This window comes from Cololabis saira, chromosome 13 (assembly GCF_033807715.1).
Source record: "Cololabis saira isolate AMF1-May2022 chromosome 13, fColSai1.1, whole genome shotgun sequence".
Taxonomy (NCBI): Eukaryota; Metazoa; Chordata; class Actinopteri; order Beloniformes; family Belonidae; genus Cololabis; species Cololabis saira.
In genome coordinates this window covers 19,604,592-19,621,006 of record NC_084599.1, presented here as the reverse complement: position 1 = coordinate 19,621,006, position 16,415 = coordinate 19,604,592, and the positions used below count along the sequence as shown (strand labels likewise).

Genomic DNA, 16,415 nt, shown 5'->3' with positions numbered 1-16,415 from the left:
TGGTATATTCTTTATGCTCATTTTAATCTAAATACTACAAAACTGACACAATGATGCTTCAAATTGCATAAGGATAATGATGACCATGAACATACTGCAAAAGCAACTCAAAACATTTTAAAGGCAAAAATAAATTGAGGATTTTTCAATGCCCAAGTCAGTTGCCTGATCTCTTCTCAATCATCTGGGCCTTTTTCATGCCAGCTACTGAAGATAAAACATTTCCATCCAAAAATTAAAAACCATGTTTATATTTAGTTATGTTACTTTATCTAAATACTTTTGATCCCTCTGAAAATGTGTACTTCGCTTAAAATGGCTGTAATTCCTGTATGGTAAATGACATATTTTCGTGAAATCTCTTAAATCAAAACTGAAAGTCTACACTTTGATCACATCTTGGCTGACTGTGGTGTTGTATAAAGGAAAAATTATCAAAACTCCATCATTTTCCAAATACGTCTTAACTTATTCAGAACTTAAACTGATAGTTTGGCCCCTATGCTTGTTATATTGTTATAAATGACATCCTCACATAGGAAGACAGAAATCAAGAAGAAAGCAAATACTGGAACCACAGACCTGTTACCTACTGCACTCATAGATTACCGGGACTGTAAGTACTGACAGCCATACAGTAGTGACAAGGTCTACAGTTTGTATTCTTCATCTTGAAATTAACCACTTAATAAAGCTGGGGGGTAGGTTACATTAAGTTGAGAAGACAGCTCTACATTTTATTTGAAATAGGTGACAATAAGCATAAAGTTAAGGAGTTTATATTTTCAGATAACCCTATTTTTCATAGTTGGACACAACCATGCCATGAGGTTGTAATGTAAAACAAAATGATTTATCATCACTAGCTTTACATTTTTACTCCCACGTGTTTTTTGTCAAAAAAATGTATTTCCGGGTTCAGCCGCTTCAGTGACGTCATTGGAGAACTCACCTCGACATTTTATTGTTTGGTTAAAATGTCTAAATTCAGGAACTTTCCCATCACCAACCGTGCTGAAATGTGGGCTGAAAGACAGTCATCAACCGGAATATTACAATAAAATAACATAATATAATACGAAATGCATTCAGTCCGATGTAAAACATCGATATTCGCACCCGCCTGCGTATCTTTAATGTAAAATAAAGACCGACTGCTGTGCACGCGACCGACCCCCATCAATCACCGCCAATCAAACTTTGATCTGGCATTATGCGCATTGCTGATTGGTTGATTTATGATGAAGGCGGGTGCATTCCTGCTAATGGCCAGACGGCAGTGACTTCAGTGTTTCGTTGTGAGCAGCTTGATGGGACACAAGAAACCCCAACCTGGAGGTGGGCAGTTATCCACAGGTAAGCTGCTGCAATGTTTCTCCATGAACTCAGTGTCCACCTGTGTTTATATGCTGTAACTGTATTAGATTTTTATTTAGCCTTCGGCTGATAGATTTCTGATGTCTTCCAAAACATTGGTGGAATGCCTTTGGGACCACTGTCTGATTTCACAATTAGGGGTAAAGGCTTTAAACCCACAGAGTGAGTTTCAGGATTTCAACAAGGCTTTGCTTCTTGTTAACTTTGGTTTTGTCGGTTTCTTTAGCATCTTTTCACTTTCTGTTTTCAGAGCTATCATTATTATTATTATCATTATTATTATTACTATTATTATTATTACTATTATTATTATTACAGCTATTACTATTATTATTATTATTATTATTATTATTATTATTATTATTATTATTATTATTACTACTATTATTATTATTTTGTGTAACCTCATGATACTTCATTTGTTCTTTTTGTATATTCTATTATGGTAAAAGGTGGGCAAGATAAGCTTTATGCTTCAAGCCCAGACCTTTTCGGTCAAAATAATCACAATGTTGACCAGGGAAAAACCTGTGGACGTTTGTTATCTTGTTTGTTTGAATTTATGCTTGTGATTGACCGAAATAAATATTAACTAACTAACTTTTACTTTCTATTTTGCAGTCATCCTGATGAGGCAAGTTTGTTAGACCAATATGAAAAGTCTTAAAGCAAAATTTAAGAAGAATGAGGTAAGACCCTTGGGGCAGGGTGGGTTTTACAGGTGGTGGTATTGTAAAGGGGGGGTCTCCAGGTTTCAATGTCACTAAAGCAGCAGGAGAGCGTGACTGTCGCCACGCTGCTGCTATAAGCAGTGATCTCAGGTAGCCTTCAATTATTCACGTTCATGGACACACATACAGTCATGTGCAAAAGAAAGTCCACCCTCTTTTCAGCTCTAAGGCTTTATGTGTCAGGGCATAATAAATAATCATCTGGCTCTTAGGACGGCTTAAAATGAGGTCACACCCTCAAATGAACAATGTTACATCATATATTATTTACTGTAAATGACTGTACTGTACTGTAAATTATTTACTGTATTATTTCCTGTTACTATAAACTAAGTTAAAGCTGAAGAAGCACTGTGTGACATAAAAGTCCATCATATGACTCATTGTAAAAAAAACCTTAAGCAGCCATAACTTGAGCTTCTCTGCAACATTGTCCATCTATCATACTATAGAGTAGTTTACACCCTTTTTTCCTTGCACTTTTACCTCTTTTAGTTCTTTCAGGTTCAGTGGCTATCGTTTATGAACCGCTCTAGCTCCCGTCACAGCATTTCACTTGGACTGAGGTCTGGAGGTTCAGTTTGTCAATGCAGAACTTTGGTTCTCTTCTTTTTCAGCCATAATTTTTGTAGATTTACTGGTGTGTTTGGGATAAGTGTCGTATTGCTCAGTCCAGATTCAGACATGGTTTAGCTGCTGGATACATGTTGGCGTATAAAGAGGAGATTATGCTTAACTGAATTACTGTAAGATGCCCAAGTCCTGTGGCTGAAAAACAAGGCCAAGTCATCACCCCTCCATCATCGTGTTTGTAAGTTGGCATGCAGCATTTGTGCTGTTATGCTGCATTTGGATTTTTCCACAAATTGGCTCTGTGCATTATGGTAAAAGTCAGATGTAGCACTTGGCCTTTTTGCAGCTACTCTGAGCACGCACGGTCTCACAATGGGGTGAACTCCTAAGACGACTCTCTTGAATGGTTTTTTTACAAGTGAATATTCTTTTTCGCCTCACATTGTTTGATTGTGACATCATAAGTCTTAGTTCATTAGGCCCTCGTCTTAAGTACATGATGATAATAATGACATGTTGTAATATGTCAATCTTAAGACCAGGTATGGAAAAGATTAGGTTTTATTAAGTCCTGAAGTATAAAACTGTTGAATTGAGAGAGAGTGCGTCTTCACACATGGCTTTAGATACACCTGAACGCACTGAGAATTCCCTGCTGTAGTTGTTTTGTTCACCCTGGGAGCTGCCTTCAGTGTAAACATTAGATGATAAAGAGATCTTGCAATCATCTGCAAGTGTTGCACTGGCTCTGGGCTGTGATTCAGGTTGCTCATAAACCAGTAATGTTTGAACTTCAAGGCAATCTAAAAATGGCTAAACTGTCAGTGTGCTTCTGACAGACAGATAGATTATTTGTGTGTCTGTGTCCTCCCCCCTCTGCTATTGCAAACCAGCAGGACAGACTGCAGCTTATCCAGCCTTTACTCCTCTCTTTTTGCTGAGTCCTCACATCCAACAGGCCTTGCTCTGTAGCTGCAGAGAAACAGACCTATGACGGTGGTGGAGGTGGCACTGTGGATGTCCCGACAAAAACTTGCAGGAACGAAGGAACGATGATGTAAAGAATGAGGCAGTGAGGAAATTGTTATGTCAGAGAAAGGAGGACATGGAGGTACAGAGGGAGGGGAGCTGCGGTGGACAGACTGACTGTGTCCCTGCTAGCAGCTGATGCAAGATGAGAGGATGCTGTTTGAATGCAGAGAGGGGATGCTACACAGTAAAATGTGTTGAGGACAGAGAGTAAGTGTGCCACTCTATGTATGTCACAGTTTATGTTTGGCAAGTGGTTCAGTTCACTGGAGGTTAGATTTGAGGATAGCATGCATCCTCTGGAATTTAGAGCTCTGTTGTGATGGTGCTCTCACCTCTGAAAGGGATCTCTGAAACTTATGGGTATTTGATTTTTCTCAAATCTCTGTAGTGGATTTGTAATGTCATGTGGACAGGTGACAGAGTGTACTGTCAGGTAGGATCCACCGTAGGAGCTTTGCAGCAGTATTTAGTTGTGTGAGACGCCCTGCTAACCAGATGGATCCTCAGCAGCCTGTTTTTAGCCTGATGAGGAGGTTCTGTCCTTGTCTCAGCCTGCTCCCGCTGCCAGTAGGTATCCTCTCTCTCTATCCAGAGCAAGCGCTGCATCACAGAGAAACATTATTTTTGAGTTTCTTGTCCTTTTTTAATGTTACTGGATTGGATTTCATTTGTGTAAACTATAAAATTGATGTGCACAATGTCTGTATGTTCATAGGCTTTGTGTGTTAAGTGGTACGCTGCGTGGTGTCAGTTATCATGGGTGACCTGTTCTCTGGCTTGGCTCCCTCAGAGTCAGGACTGGAGCAAGAGTGACGAAAGGCTTCTGCAGGCTGTGGAGCAAAACGAACCTGACAAAGTCTCTGCCCTCATTGTCAAAAAAGGTCTCTGTCCCACCAAGTTGGATGCTGAGGGCAAGTCAGCGTAAGTTTGGCCCCTACTTTTTATCCCCGAATTAGTGGAGGAGATGATGTTATTGCATAGATTAGAATTGTAGGTATGCAGTCATAGTATGCAAAGTCTCTTGTATAATATTACAGTAATATTCTATCAAAAATATGTCCCACTAAATGTTTAGTATAGATACACATTTTCCGATCTCTTAGAGTCAAAATGATCACCAAGGACGTTAAATACTCAAATTGGTCCAATATTAAGCGACAATTTTATAATCTGCAATTGCAAAAATGCAGCTACGTAATTTAAGAAATAATTGTCTGTGTTAAAGTGAAAGCCCCCTTTTTTTAGCTATCTTTTTTTTGTGCTGAATTTATTTTGGTGGCTAAATATCTCTCGGCCTTTTAGAGCTTCACAAACAGTTTCATGTCTCAATTTGAAAAAAAAAAAGTTAGAAATAAAATAAACATAAGCTTTGACAGTGTTTCCCCCGACAAGTTAAGTTTCTTTTAATGTTACTCTGTTCTTCCTCAGATGGCTCTCACAACTATCACATTAATACGAATCCCCTCCCGCACATTGTCAGAGCCTTACCTCTCTATGTGATATACTTATTTTATGTGTTTATACCAATCTAACCTGGTCAGTGACTATAATAAGTCAGTCCACTGTGACGCTGACAGTTATCTTAGATTTAATTACACAGGCTACTCAATATTCAAAGATTTTTGTCTCCATTTTTCATTAAGTGTTTCAAAGATAAGAAACACTCCCATGGTGTAATAACATTCGTATATGGTTTGTTTGCTTTCTCTCAAATGAAAACTTGATGAAAATAATGACAATTTCGAATAATCATCCGTCAAGCAAAATCAAACATGTAAATATGGCCCCACTTTATGATCTCATCTTTTAACTTGTTGTCCATCTTCCATTTGCCAGGTTTCACCTTTCCGCATCGAGAGGCCGGCTAGACTGCTTGGAGATTATCATCTCTAATGGAGCAGATATCAATGTAATCGATGGGGCTGGTGAGACGTTTTATTATCTCACTGCTATGCCAAGAGTAAAACATGTCATAGATTGTTTCAAAATGTGTGTTTTGTGACTGACTGACTCCAGGTTTCAGCGCCCTTCACCTTGCAGCCAAAAATGGCCAGTCAGAGTGTTTAAAGAGACTGTTGCAGGTAAAAATAAATATACTGTTACACTGTAAATTAATAACAAATTCTGTAAATAATTAATAAGATAAGGATTTACCAATAAATATTTTTGTAATGCAATAACCATAAGTGTTTTTCTTACAGGAAAGATTGGCAGTAGATTGCTCTGACAGCATCGGCAGGACGCCACTTCACCATGCAGGTAACAGCAAAACAATGCAAATATTAAATGAACTGCATCCGTCTAGCCTTATAAACCACCCAAAGCACTTGACAACCTAAATTGCATTTCTACAGCCCTTCTTAGACCGTATAGTGTATATTTCCTTTTTTTTTTTCTATGACTAATGCACGTGGGGCAGAGTGGGGTTTAGTGTCTTACCCTAGTGTGGACGGGTGAGGGCATGAGTTCAAACCACCAGCCTTCCGGTTAAAATATGAGCTCAATATATTTTGAGCCATAAGGCACCTGTGCAGTCTACAGCTCAACGGTTTATAAACTCAAAACTGTTGATACCTTCTGAATGGAAAGTAAAACCGTCTTGGAAAACAAAGAAAAATAAGTCCATTTGCCATGATTCAAGCCTTTGAGAATCACCATGACCTGAAGACTGTTTGCAAGTTTATCTATGCTCATAAAGATAATGTTTAGAGGTTCAGTCGAATCATGTGAATACAAATCATTGTATTTTGTTCCTCAGCCATCAATGTTAACAGTGTTAGTTGTAATTGTAACCTGCAGCAGTCAGCGGTTGCATGTCCTGCACTGAGACCTTGTGGGACTTCAAGGCTAATCTGGATGTCCAAGACAGCGTGAGTCTGAAGTTTGCTCCTCCATTATGTGATGCAGCTTCCAGGATTCGCTCATGAGCAACTCGCATATTTTTTCAGTTGTGTAATGTTGTTTCACGATATTTAAATGACCGTTTCTCCTTTAGGATGGGGCCAGCCCACTGATCTTGGCAGCCCAGATGAGCAGAGTGGAGCTGTGTGTTTTCCTGTTGGCCCGAGGTGCTGATGTAAACACACAGGACAACCAAGGAAGGTACTAAGCTGCTGTTGAGTGATTTCACCCATGTCCTTCCCTCAGCAGCTTGGGTCAGAATGCAGCAGGAATTCCCTTGGAGAGACACCAGCAGTCGTGAGGGCACGGTAGAGATTTAGAGGGATTTGGGTCAGGAGCACCAGCTTTTGGGTTTGACTCTAGAGAGTGGCTGGGGGGGGTAATGAGTAAAGATTCCCCAGGATAACATTAACAAGGAGAAAGAGATTATTTCTTCATTTCACTTCAGTGGCTAGAATCTTGTATTGTATAAAACCGTGTGTTTTAACGCACACCCCGATTAGTATACTTCTAATTATTGACCAAAGTTAAAAGTTCTGAACTTGATATTTTCAGTTATTAACTTGCCAAAGAAGTATATCTATGCACAATATTTAGTGAGGGACAAAAACCAATATGCCGTGTGATATTAATGTACTTTATTATTTTAAGAACTGGTAGTTTCATTAATTTGCTTGTTGTATGTTGCTGTGGGGAATGACAGGTCTGCGTTGATGCTGGCCTGTGAGAGTGACTGCGCTGACACTGTTGAGGCTTTGCTGAGAGGCGGCTCCAACACACAGCTAGTTGACTCCCTTGGACACAAAGCTGTTGATTACAGTGTAACCACAGGCAACCAACACATCATTTGTATGTTGCAAGACGGAGTACCCCCAGGTACATAATTAGCCTTTTTTTTCTACAAGTATGTCCACTTTCATTAAGTTCAAAGATCTGAAGAGGTTAAGGTAACCAACGCGTCGATTATGCAAACCAGTTTGAATAAACTATGCCTCCTTAGATCTCTTAAATATATTGTTTTTTTTGTTATTTTCCATATGAAGCAGTTTATTACAGACATTGGTACACATTGGGTCTATTATATCAATTTATTTTTTAATACTTTTCATGTTACTCCCTGCAATATAAGGACACAGGTCAAAAAAAATGAAACAGCAGACTCATTTCACTTTTATTTCTCAAAAAAGTCTTTGCTGATATAGAAAAAAATGGATGGGCAAATGATCTGAAAACATTATGATGTAAAGAATTTGGTGCAGGCATGACGCCTGACCACATCAGTGTATATTTTATAAATTAGATTGCTGATTGATTGATCTGATTGCTATATTTACTATGAGACACATGAATGGCACATGCTGTTTGCTTAAACCCGTTGAGGATATTTTTAAGGGTCCTACTGTGTCTTCTTCCTAAAGCAAACATAGCTTCTGAGGGACAAGGCGAAGAGGTAATTCTTCCCAGCTGTATTCTTACATCACTCCCTCCATCAGTGAGATCATGGCTACTTTTGGCCAATCATATTGCACATGCTTTCCAATATGAGGTCATTCTCTCCGTGTGCTGCTTTCTTTTTCTTGACTTTGCCTCCTATTTGTTGTTGACTCCTCTGCTTTATCTTGGTTTACCCCATTTTCCGATTTAAACTGCGCTTGACCTCTGCTTGTCAGTGATCTCCCTCTTACCCCTATGCAGCCCACTCAAATCCCCTCAGGCGCCTCATCGCTGCAAGGGGGGACAACCCCCCGCAAGCGGAAAGCTCCCGCACCACCCCGCTCTCCTCTCCAGGTACTGTAAGAAACATTCCAGTGGATGGAAAGGTGTTTTGTTACAGTACTGTCATCATACTTCATAACATTTATTTTACATATATTATGATACAACGTTTAACAATATCAAACCACTTCAGGTTTTTTTTCATGGAAACATAAACATTTATCTTATCCACATGACTGCTAGAGATACATGGGTTTCCATGGTTTTGCTATCTTTATAGTTTTTTTTTCCATAATGTCCCTGTTATACAGCATTGCTTTTAAAAAGCAAAGTTGAGTAGTATCATCTTACCCCTGACACCTTTTATCCTCTTTATAATCACATCCATCCAGGGTTTGATGTCCTCTCCACAGCCCCGGAGTCCAGCCCCACCTGCACACTCCCCTCAGGCCCACAAGTCCCAGCCTCCTTCTCCCTCTCCCCTGCATCCAGAAACCCAGCAGTCGGCCCAGGTTAGCATTGTAAATAAGGTGTTTTTTATTTCAAATGCAGTCTATGTCTTTTTTATTTTATCTAAACTTTGTCTAAACAAGGCCGAGGATGAGGAGGTGTTTGAGGAGATCCGACGGCTGCGCCTGGAGAGAGCACGTCTACTGCAGAAGATCAAAGCTTTGGAGCAACAGCATCAGAGCGCCCTCTCTGCCCTGGAAGAGGTAGTGAACAGCAGTGAATAGTATCTCAGTTCATTTTCTTTCCTCACTCATGTTTCTGCATTAATACCTTAATTTATTTAAGTCTGTGAGTGCTGACGGAGCTCAGTGTGCATGCATCTGTTTCATGATGATATATTTGTAAAGACATTTTTACATGTGTGCAAAAGCTGTGTCAACTAAAGCAGCGTCTAAAGGAGGCCGAGACAGAGAGGGACAAGCTGCTTGAGGAGCTGAAGGGGGGACATGGTGTTGGAGCCAGCGATTCTGAGGACATGGATGAAATGTTTGACTTCCCGGGTATGCGGTCCTAGAATTTGTGTACATTCCAGTCCCTCCCACAGAACGCACATCGATGCATGTGTCCCTGTACTACCTTAGCCATCCTTCATCAATTTATGTCATTCATCTTTGTTGTGGTCTTGTTTGAACATTCCCTCTAGAAAAGCTGCTCTCCAAGCGTTCCAGAGCCTCCTCAGCTCAGGAAGAGGCAGCATCTCTCACGAATGCTGACTCAGCCGGCCCCTCCACAGCCCCTGCGGACCCGGGAGCTGTTGCCGAGCTGCGTAAACAAATAGAAGCACTTTCCTCGCAGAACTCCGAACTGGTTCTGAAAGTGCAGGCAAGGCCAGACGGCAAAAAAGCGTTGTTTATGTACCAATAAACTCTCACACATTCACAAATGGTCACACACATCCCAAAACCTCTTTTATGCAGAACGATTGTGATTATGAAATTGCTCTGTGGTAGAGGAGGAAGGTACTGTGTCATGGGTAGCTGAGTCCCTGACTCAAGTGTTAGTCATGACCACTTAAAGATGCTGCTCTCTTACGGAGTGATACACTGAGCCAGTTATGTCCACATAGGTCAGGGGTCTGGGACTCCAGTCCTCGAGGGCTGCATTCCTGCATGTTTTAGATGTTACCCTGCTTCAGCACACCGTGATACAAGGAGCTGTATCAACAACAGAGTTTTCCAGACCTTGATGACAAGCTGGGGACGACCGTTAATTTGAATCAGGTGTGTTGATGCAAGGAGAGACATCTAAAACATGCAGGATTGCGGCCCTCGAGGACTGGAGTCCGAGACCCCTGTATTAGTAAAACACACCATCATCAGATGCAGACAACAGATCCATATTCCAGACATGTTCAATAAACTGGGCCATGCTGGTTGAAGTAAACTGAGCTCTTTAGCTCTGAAGTTTGTTTGATGTGATCTGTTTACTATAGGGCTTTGTTTAGCATCTCACAGTCCAAAAGCATGGCTGCTTGGTGGATTGTATGATGTCACAACACAGATGTATATAAAGTCTGGTTAAAATGTCTGGATTTTCCTTTTTTGTTTTTGGTAGGCATGTTTTTTTTTTTGATCGAAGTGAAGTGAAATAATAAAGACTTGTCATACATCGTACAGACTGATAGGCCAACACGATTACTCTGCATTGAAAACATTACCTGTACTCTGATGACAAACCGTCCAACTGCACCTCTGTTGTGTACAGATGCTGGAGATGTTTGAGAAGGATGACACAGACATGCAGGCCACCAGCCCCGACTGTGTCCCCTTAGCTCAGTATGAGACCTTGAGGAAAGAGTTTGAGACCCTTCAAGAACGATTCTCTCAGGAACAAGCTTCAGAGGAAGTCACCACTGGGGCTGATGGCCAGTAAGATTCACTCTTGAAACACCACCAGCACCTACAACTACCTGCCGCAGCTCTAATCTGAGATTAGCACACCTTTGCTGATATCCTCTCCAAACTTTGGCCATTTTTAAAAGTGCTGAACATTTAAATTTCTATGGTGCCACAGAGGAGGGGGGACGAGCTCGGGTACAAAATGTGGACTCTCAGTTTGACATCTCAGTTTTTTGATCACTGCACTAAGACAGAAAAAAATTACTTATTTTTATAAGTTGCACATAGGTGACACCTAGGGCTGTTCGATTAATCGATTTTAAATCGTAATCGCGATTATGTAATTAGAACGATGTTAAAACGTGAAAATCGTAAAATCGATTTTTCACTTTTTTTTCTTTTTTTAATACACCTTGTCTGCACACATATTAATGATTGATACCATATTAATGATTGATGGAAATACCTCTCAATACCTGCGACAAGTGCCCCATCGGAGAGGCTCTTTAGTGTAGGAGGGGGCGTTGTAACATGCCACCGGGCATCCCTCAAGCCAGATGCGGTAGACCGGCTCGTGTTCCTTGCAAAAAACTTGCAAATGTGAATATCAAATGTAATGACTGACATTACACAACTCTACCTCCTTCATGGGTTGCATTGTTATTTAGCATGCAAAGACCCAGTTTAGTTTAATTATAAAATGTCTTGTTTTATTTAATTGGAAATATAACTTACTGTATGTTTGCAAGTGCTGATTTGCTGATTTTTTTTTCCAGAGATAAAACTTTATATTTTATTTTTTTAAAGCCCAATGGGGCAAATGTTCAATAAAAAACAGCATATTTGAAATCATTTCTTTGCCTTTTGTCAATTCACAAAATAATCGAAATCGTAACGAAAATCGGATTTTGAGAGAAAAAAATCAAGATTTTATTTTTGGACAAAATCGAACAGCCCTAGTGACACTATACAAGTGAAGACATTGTTATCTAATACATATAAAACATTTATAGTTCCTTTTCTGTAGTGCCGTACTAGATGTATTGAATTTGTTATTTTTTGTGTTTGCTTGAACTTGTCTTGTCTTGAAGTGGGAATGAGAAGTCTCGGGAAGGCAGTGCAGACGCTGAGAGCACAGAAGCTCTGAAGGAGAAACTGCGTGGGCTGGAGGAGCAGTTGTCTTCTTCTCAGTCTGACCTGGAGGAGCTGAGGGAGCAGATGCGCCTCGGGGTGCTTTCTGTGGAGTGTGGTGAAGGGGATATCGCCACAGCAGTTGCTGGGGGTGCAAAGGGAAGCCTGAGCGAGGAGGTGCAACAGCTGAGAGCAAGAGTCACAGAGTTAGAGGAGGAGCTTACAAAGAGACGGGGGGAGGCTGGGGGTCAGAGCTGCCAGGACAGTGACACAATCAAACAGCTGACAGAGAAAGTAGAGGAACTCCAGGCTGCTCTGGCCCAGGAGGGACAAGAGAAAGGAGACAAAAGAGGAGAAGCTGAAACAGTGAATTCCCTTCGCGGCAAAATTGCTGAGCTGGAGGCAGCCCTGGCAGAGAGCAGGACATCAGGGAAAGAGACGGTTGTAACAGGAGATGGAGATCAGGTCCGCCGCCTTCAGGAGTGTTTGGGCGAGCTGGAGGGACAACTGAGAAAGTGCGTGCCTCGGTCGGAGCTGGAGGAGGTGCAGGTGACTCTCGGGCTCCAGTGTGAACAGCTGGCCAGGGAGAGGGCAGACGTTGCTAGAAGGCTCAACAATGCCCTGCTTGAGCTGGAGAGACTCAGAGCTCCCCATCGGGGAGATGATGAAGAAGAGGACGAAGAGCAGTCGGAGAGCTCCGAGCCCTCAGTTATATTAGGTGTGAAGCTGCATTTCCCCCCTTCTAATTAGCACATTGTTATATTTTGTTCATTGTTCTCTTTTCATTTTGTGCCAATTGTGCCTCTGTCCAATCAGAACCCTCCAGACACACCTTGGCAGTGGTGAAAGAAGAACTGGAGGTGGCGAGACAGGAAGCCGCCCAGGCTCTGGAATGCCTCTGTGCCGAGCGGGAAGGCCGGGCGCAGGATGCCCTGCATCTGAAGGATGCTGTGCCACTTTCAAAACATAAAGAGGCATTGTCTGCAGTATCAGAGCAGCTAGCTCAGACCCTGCAGGAGCTCCAGGAGGAGAAAACCCTGCGGGAGCATGCTGAGGAGCAAGCTGCCAGTCTTGAGGTTAAACTGCAGGCCATGCAGGACAGCGTTCCCAAAGAGGATCACGAAAAAATAAAGGTCAGCAAATAATAAGACAAGAATGATTAGAAAAAGCAGAGAGTACACTTGCATGCTTTAAATAGAGGGAAATCCATGACCTGATCTGACACGTGCGTCTTCTCTCAGGCAGAGCTGGAGCGCACCCTGCAGGCCAGCGAGAGCAGTGCAGCAGCATCCCAGGATGCTCTGAATGAGAAAGAGATGGAGCTGAGGGAGCTGAAGTCGCAGAAGGCCGCTGAACAGGGTTTGATCTCGAAGGAGGACCACGAGGCTCTTCGGCTCTCTTTGCAGGCGGAGATCAACGCCATCTCCGCTCGCTTCAACGATCTTACTCGGAAACACGAGAAGACATGTACAGAGGTAAGTTTGTTCATGTATGTGTGTGCTATTGTGTCTGCCATCAGTTCCTTCTGAGGACATCTAGATCCAAATCAGATCTTCTTGAGTCTATGTTCCATGACGGGCCTCTTTATTGGCTTTACATTATTCATTTGTCAATAACTTCCTCCATTTACTATGTGATTCTGTTAAAACTGTTACTGATGTAACAAAAAAGGGTTGTATGAGTACAATAACCTCTGGACTACAGTCTAAAGCTGACTTTCCCTCAGCTCATACAATGTCTTTCTTATATAGATATTTGGATTTGTATCCAAACTCCATCAGACTTATTTTTGTTGTGGTATAAAGTACAAACAGTTCATTTTAGTGGTGAGACAACAAGACTTGTTTTCTCACCACTACTTTTTTCTGACGGGTCTTCTATTAAGGGTTACATAAGCGCCACACAGCGCTGTCATTGCATCAACACTCGAGAGGGCTGAATCTTTCTGGAGAATATAATCTGTAATAATGACACCCAGAACGCAGTATTGTCTTATTGTAATTATAAGACTTAGCAAATAGAGTCAAGGATATCCACAGCTCCACAGGGATAAGGAGGAGGAGAGGTATTTTGCTTTGAAATTTGCATCACCTCACCTTTCCAAAAAGTGAAGAAAAACATTCTCTAAAAATGCCAATAAGATCTGCTCACTTAACTTTGTAAAATGTGGTTGGGGAGTTACTTATAAAGTCAAAAGTACCGTATTTTCTGGACTATAAGCCGCTACTTTTTTCATAGGTTTTGAACCATGCGGCTTGTATAAAGCTGCGGCTATTCTGTGGATTTTTCTTCCACCGCTCGGGGAGCTGTAACCGCAATTAGAATCAAAACTAAGACAAAATAAATGCAAAGAAGAATACGCTACTTCTTCTTTAGCAGATAGAAGTAGAAGCAGATTTCAAACAGATAAATAGATAAATAAATACCGGTTATTTTCTCTTGGTTCTGTCCCATTTTAATCAGCAAATTTGCTGCAGTGTTAAAAGACACTTTTAGGAAAGGATCTATTTAGGTACATACATGTACATTTTTTACAGTTCAAAATCCTTCTAAACATGTAGCAAATATCTAATCTAACAACATAAATATCTGCGGTTTGCATATCTTTTTTTTAAAAATAGAGCGGATGCGGCTTGTATGCAGGTGCGGCTTGTATATCTTTTTTTAATTGTTTTTTTTTTTTAAATAGAGTGGGTGCAGCTTATATGCAGGTGCGGCTTATAGTCCAGAAAATACGGTAAATGTAAAGATATACACTTTGTTTCATACAATGACAGATGTTGTTGGAATTTTAGCATTTGGCCATTTTGATCAAGTTTTACCACAATGAATTTGAGATCAAATCAAAAAGGTATCAAAGTGTGACTTTTAAGCTTTAATTTAAGAGGTTTCACAAAACTATGGCATTTGCCATTTAAGAATTACGGCCATTTTAATGAAAGTACCTCCATTTTCAGGAGCTCAAAGGTATTTGGATAAAGTGACAGAACTGTAAAGTGTTAGAGCGTAAGACATGACAGAGTAACAGCCGTACTGTTACTGGTGTAGGTGTTTCAGGTGCAGAGGGAGGCCCTCTTCCACAAGAGTGAGCGGCAGGTAGCAGAGTCGCAGTTGGCCGCAGTGCAGCAGCAGCTTTCTGAGCTGCAGGCCCGGTCCAGTCACATCCAGGAGCTCCACAAAGATATCCAAGAGTCCCAGGGTCTGGTCAAGGAGAAGGACCGCAAGGTGAGAGACTGCAGGGATACTTGACAACTACTATTACATTTGTGAGGAGGCGTGCTTATGCGTTTGATATGCATGCAGATAACAGAGCTGTCCAAAGAGGTGTTCCGGCTAAAAGAGGCCCTTGGTGCGCTGTCGCCTCCTCTTGGCGTCACATCCTCTTCTTCTTACTCTTCTGCTCATCATTCTAACCCTGGGCAGCAGATGGCGCTGCAGAATCGAATTGCAATACTCAGCCAACAGCTACAGGTGAGGAAACATGCCACAGCAGGGATGTATGATGTAAGGAGCAGATATACCTGAGAAGACCTTTTAATTAATTAATTAATTATATCACATCACTGTACTGTATACTGTATACTGCATACTGCATAATGACAAGATTGTAATCTTTTTCTTTTGTGCAGGATTGGGAAAGAAAGCACAAACATGTGGTGACTGTATATCGCTCTCATTTATTGGCAGCTGTACAGGTGAGCTGAGTTCACATACACATACTGATATTAAGGCATTTTGATGAGGATTAATATGTGATTATATATATTATGCATATGTTTGAATGGACAGAAATAGATAGATATACTTTATTTATCCCAAGCTGGGAAATTGTAGAAATCTTGTGGGCTATATGTTAATACTAATATCTCAGGTCGCACTGATGACATGACTCCACTGGTTATGAGTGTAACACATTTTCCCAACAGGGTCGCATGGATGAAGAGGTGCAGCGTCTGCTGCTTCAGATCCTAAAAATGACGCAGCAAGGACACTGATGTGTCTACAGGGTCTCTGTTTGCCTCCAGGCCTTTGACAAGGCAGCATGTAGCAGCAGCTCTAGCACTCTAAGCTATATGACCATAATCATGAAGACCTCGTCCAGAAAGCCAAACACAACTCATCTGTGGTCAGATATTGCTGCATGCTTCAGTTATAATAACTTCAACAACTACAGCCATATTGCTTGACTGATAATCAGACAGTGAAAGGGTGCCTTTATTATTATCTGTCGGAGGATTACGTTAACAAAAGTGAATGTGCTCAGAGTGGTGGTTTTAATGAAAGACTCATGCATATTGACGTGCATTGATTGTGTGACTTGCCTACTGATTTTATATAATGTTGTTATAATAAAAAAAAATTAAAAATCTAATCTGCTCTTTTGTTGCTTCTGATCATTTCTCAAACACACTTTAGTTACTGGTACAGTTAGTTTACAGAGTACATGATATAGCCATTATGCTGCTTTTGCATCCTAGAAAATCAATCATATGTGGATTTGTACTCCAGATTTATTACTTACATTGTTAGAAAAATGAAAACATAGTAAACGATGAATGAATCCTGGGAACATTTACCATCTACACTGTAGCGATTGGGTTGTTTG

The 16,415-nt window shown here is 41.1% G+C and overlaps 1 protein-coding gene across 1 annotated transcript; it reads left to right on the top strand.

The window, feature by feature from the left end:
* The first annotated feature begins 1,302 nt into the window (after positions 1-1,302).
* Positions 1,303-16,130, top strand: ankrd24 (ankyrin repeat domain 24). The gene is made up of 23 exons (XM_061737129.1): positions 1,303-1,356; positions 1,999-2,066; positions 4,504-4,634; positions 5,550-5,638; positions 5,730-5,794; positions 5,915-5,972; positions 6,513-6,583; positions 6,709-6,815; positions 7,318-7,490; positions 8,033-8,064; positions 8,310-8,402; positions 8,723-8,842; positions 8,924-9,043; positions 9,211-9,340; positions 9,484-9,662; positions 10,545-10,708; positions 11,770-12,527; positions 12,626-12,942; positions 13,051-13,284; positions 14,858-15,034; positions 15,113-15,280; positions 15,439-15,504; positions 15,736-16,130. The coding sequence occupies exons 2-23, from the start codon at positions 2,031-2,033 to the stop codon at positions 15,802-15,804; spliced, it is 3,357 nt and encodes a 1,118-aa protein (XP_061593113.1). The 5' UTR covers positions 1,303-1,356; positions 1,999-2,030; the 3' UTR covers positions 15,805-16,130.
* Positions 16,131-16,415: the final 285 nt, after the last annotated feature.

Excerpts from the sequence above, each read along its gene's own strand:
- ankrd24 (XM_061737129.1), top strand. The coding sequence starts at position 2,031 with ATGAAAAGTCTTAAAGCAAAATTTAAGAAGAATGAG. Across the intron at positions 4,635-5,549 it reads GATGCTGAGGGCAAGTCAGC|GTTTCACCTTTCCGCATCGA; the intron begins GTAAGTTTGGCC and ends TCCATTTGCCAG. Across the intron at positions 6,816-7,317 it reads ACACAGGACAACCAAGGAAG|GTCTGCGTTGATGCTGGCCT; the intron begins GTACTAAGCTGC and ends GGGGAATGACAG.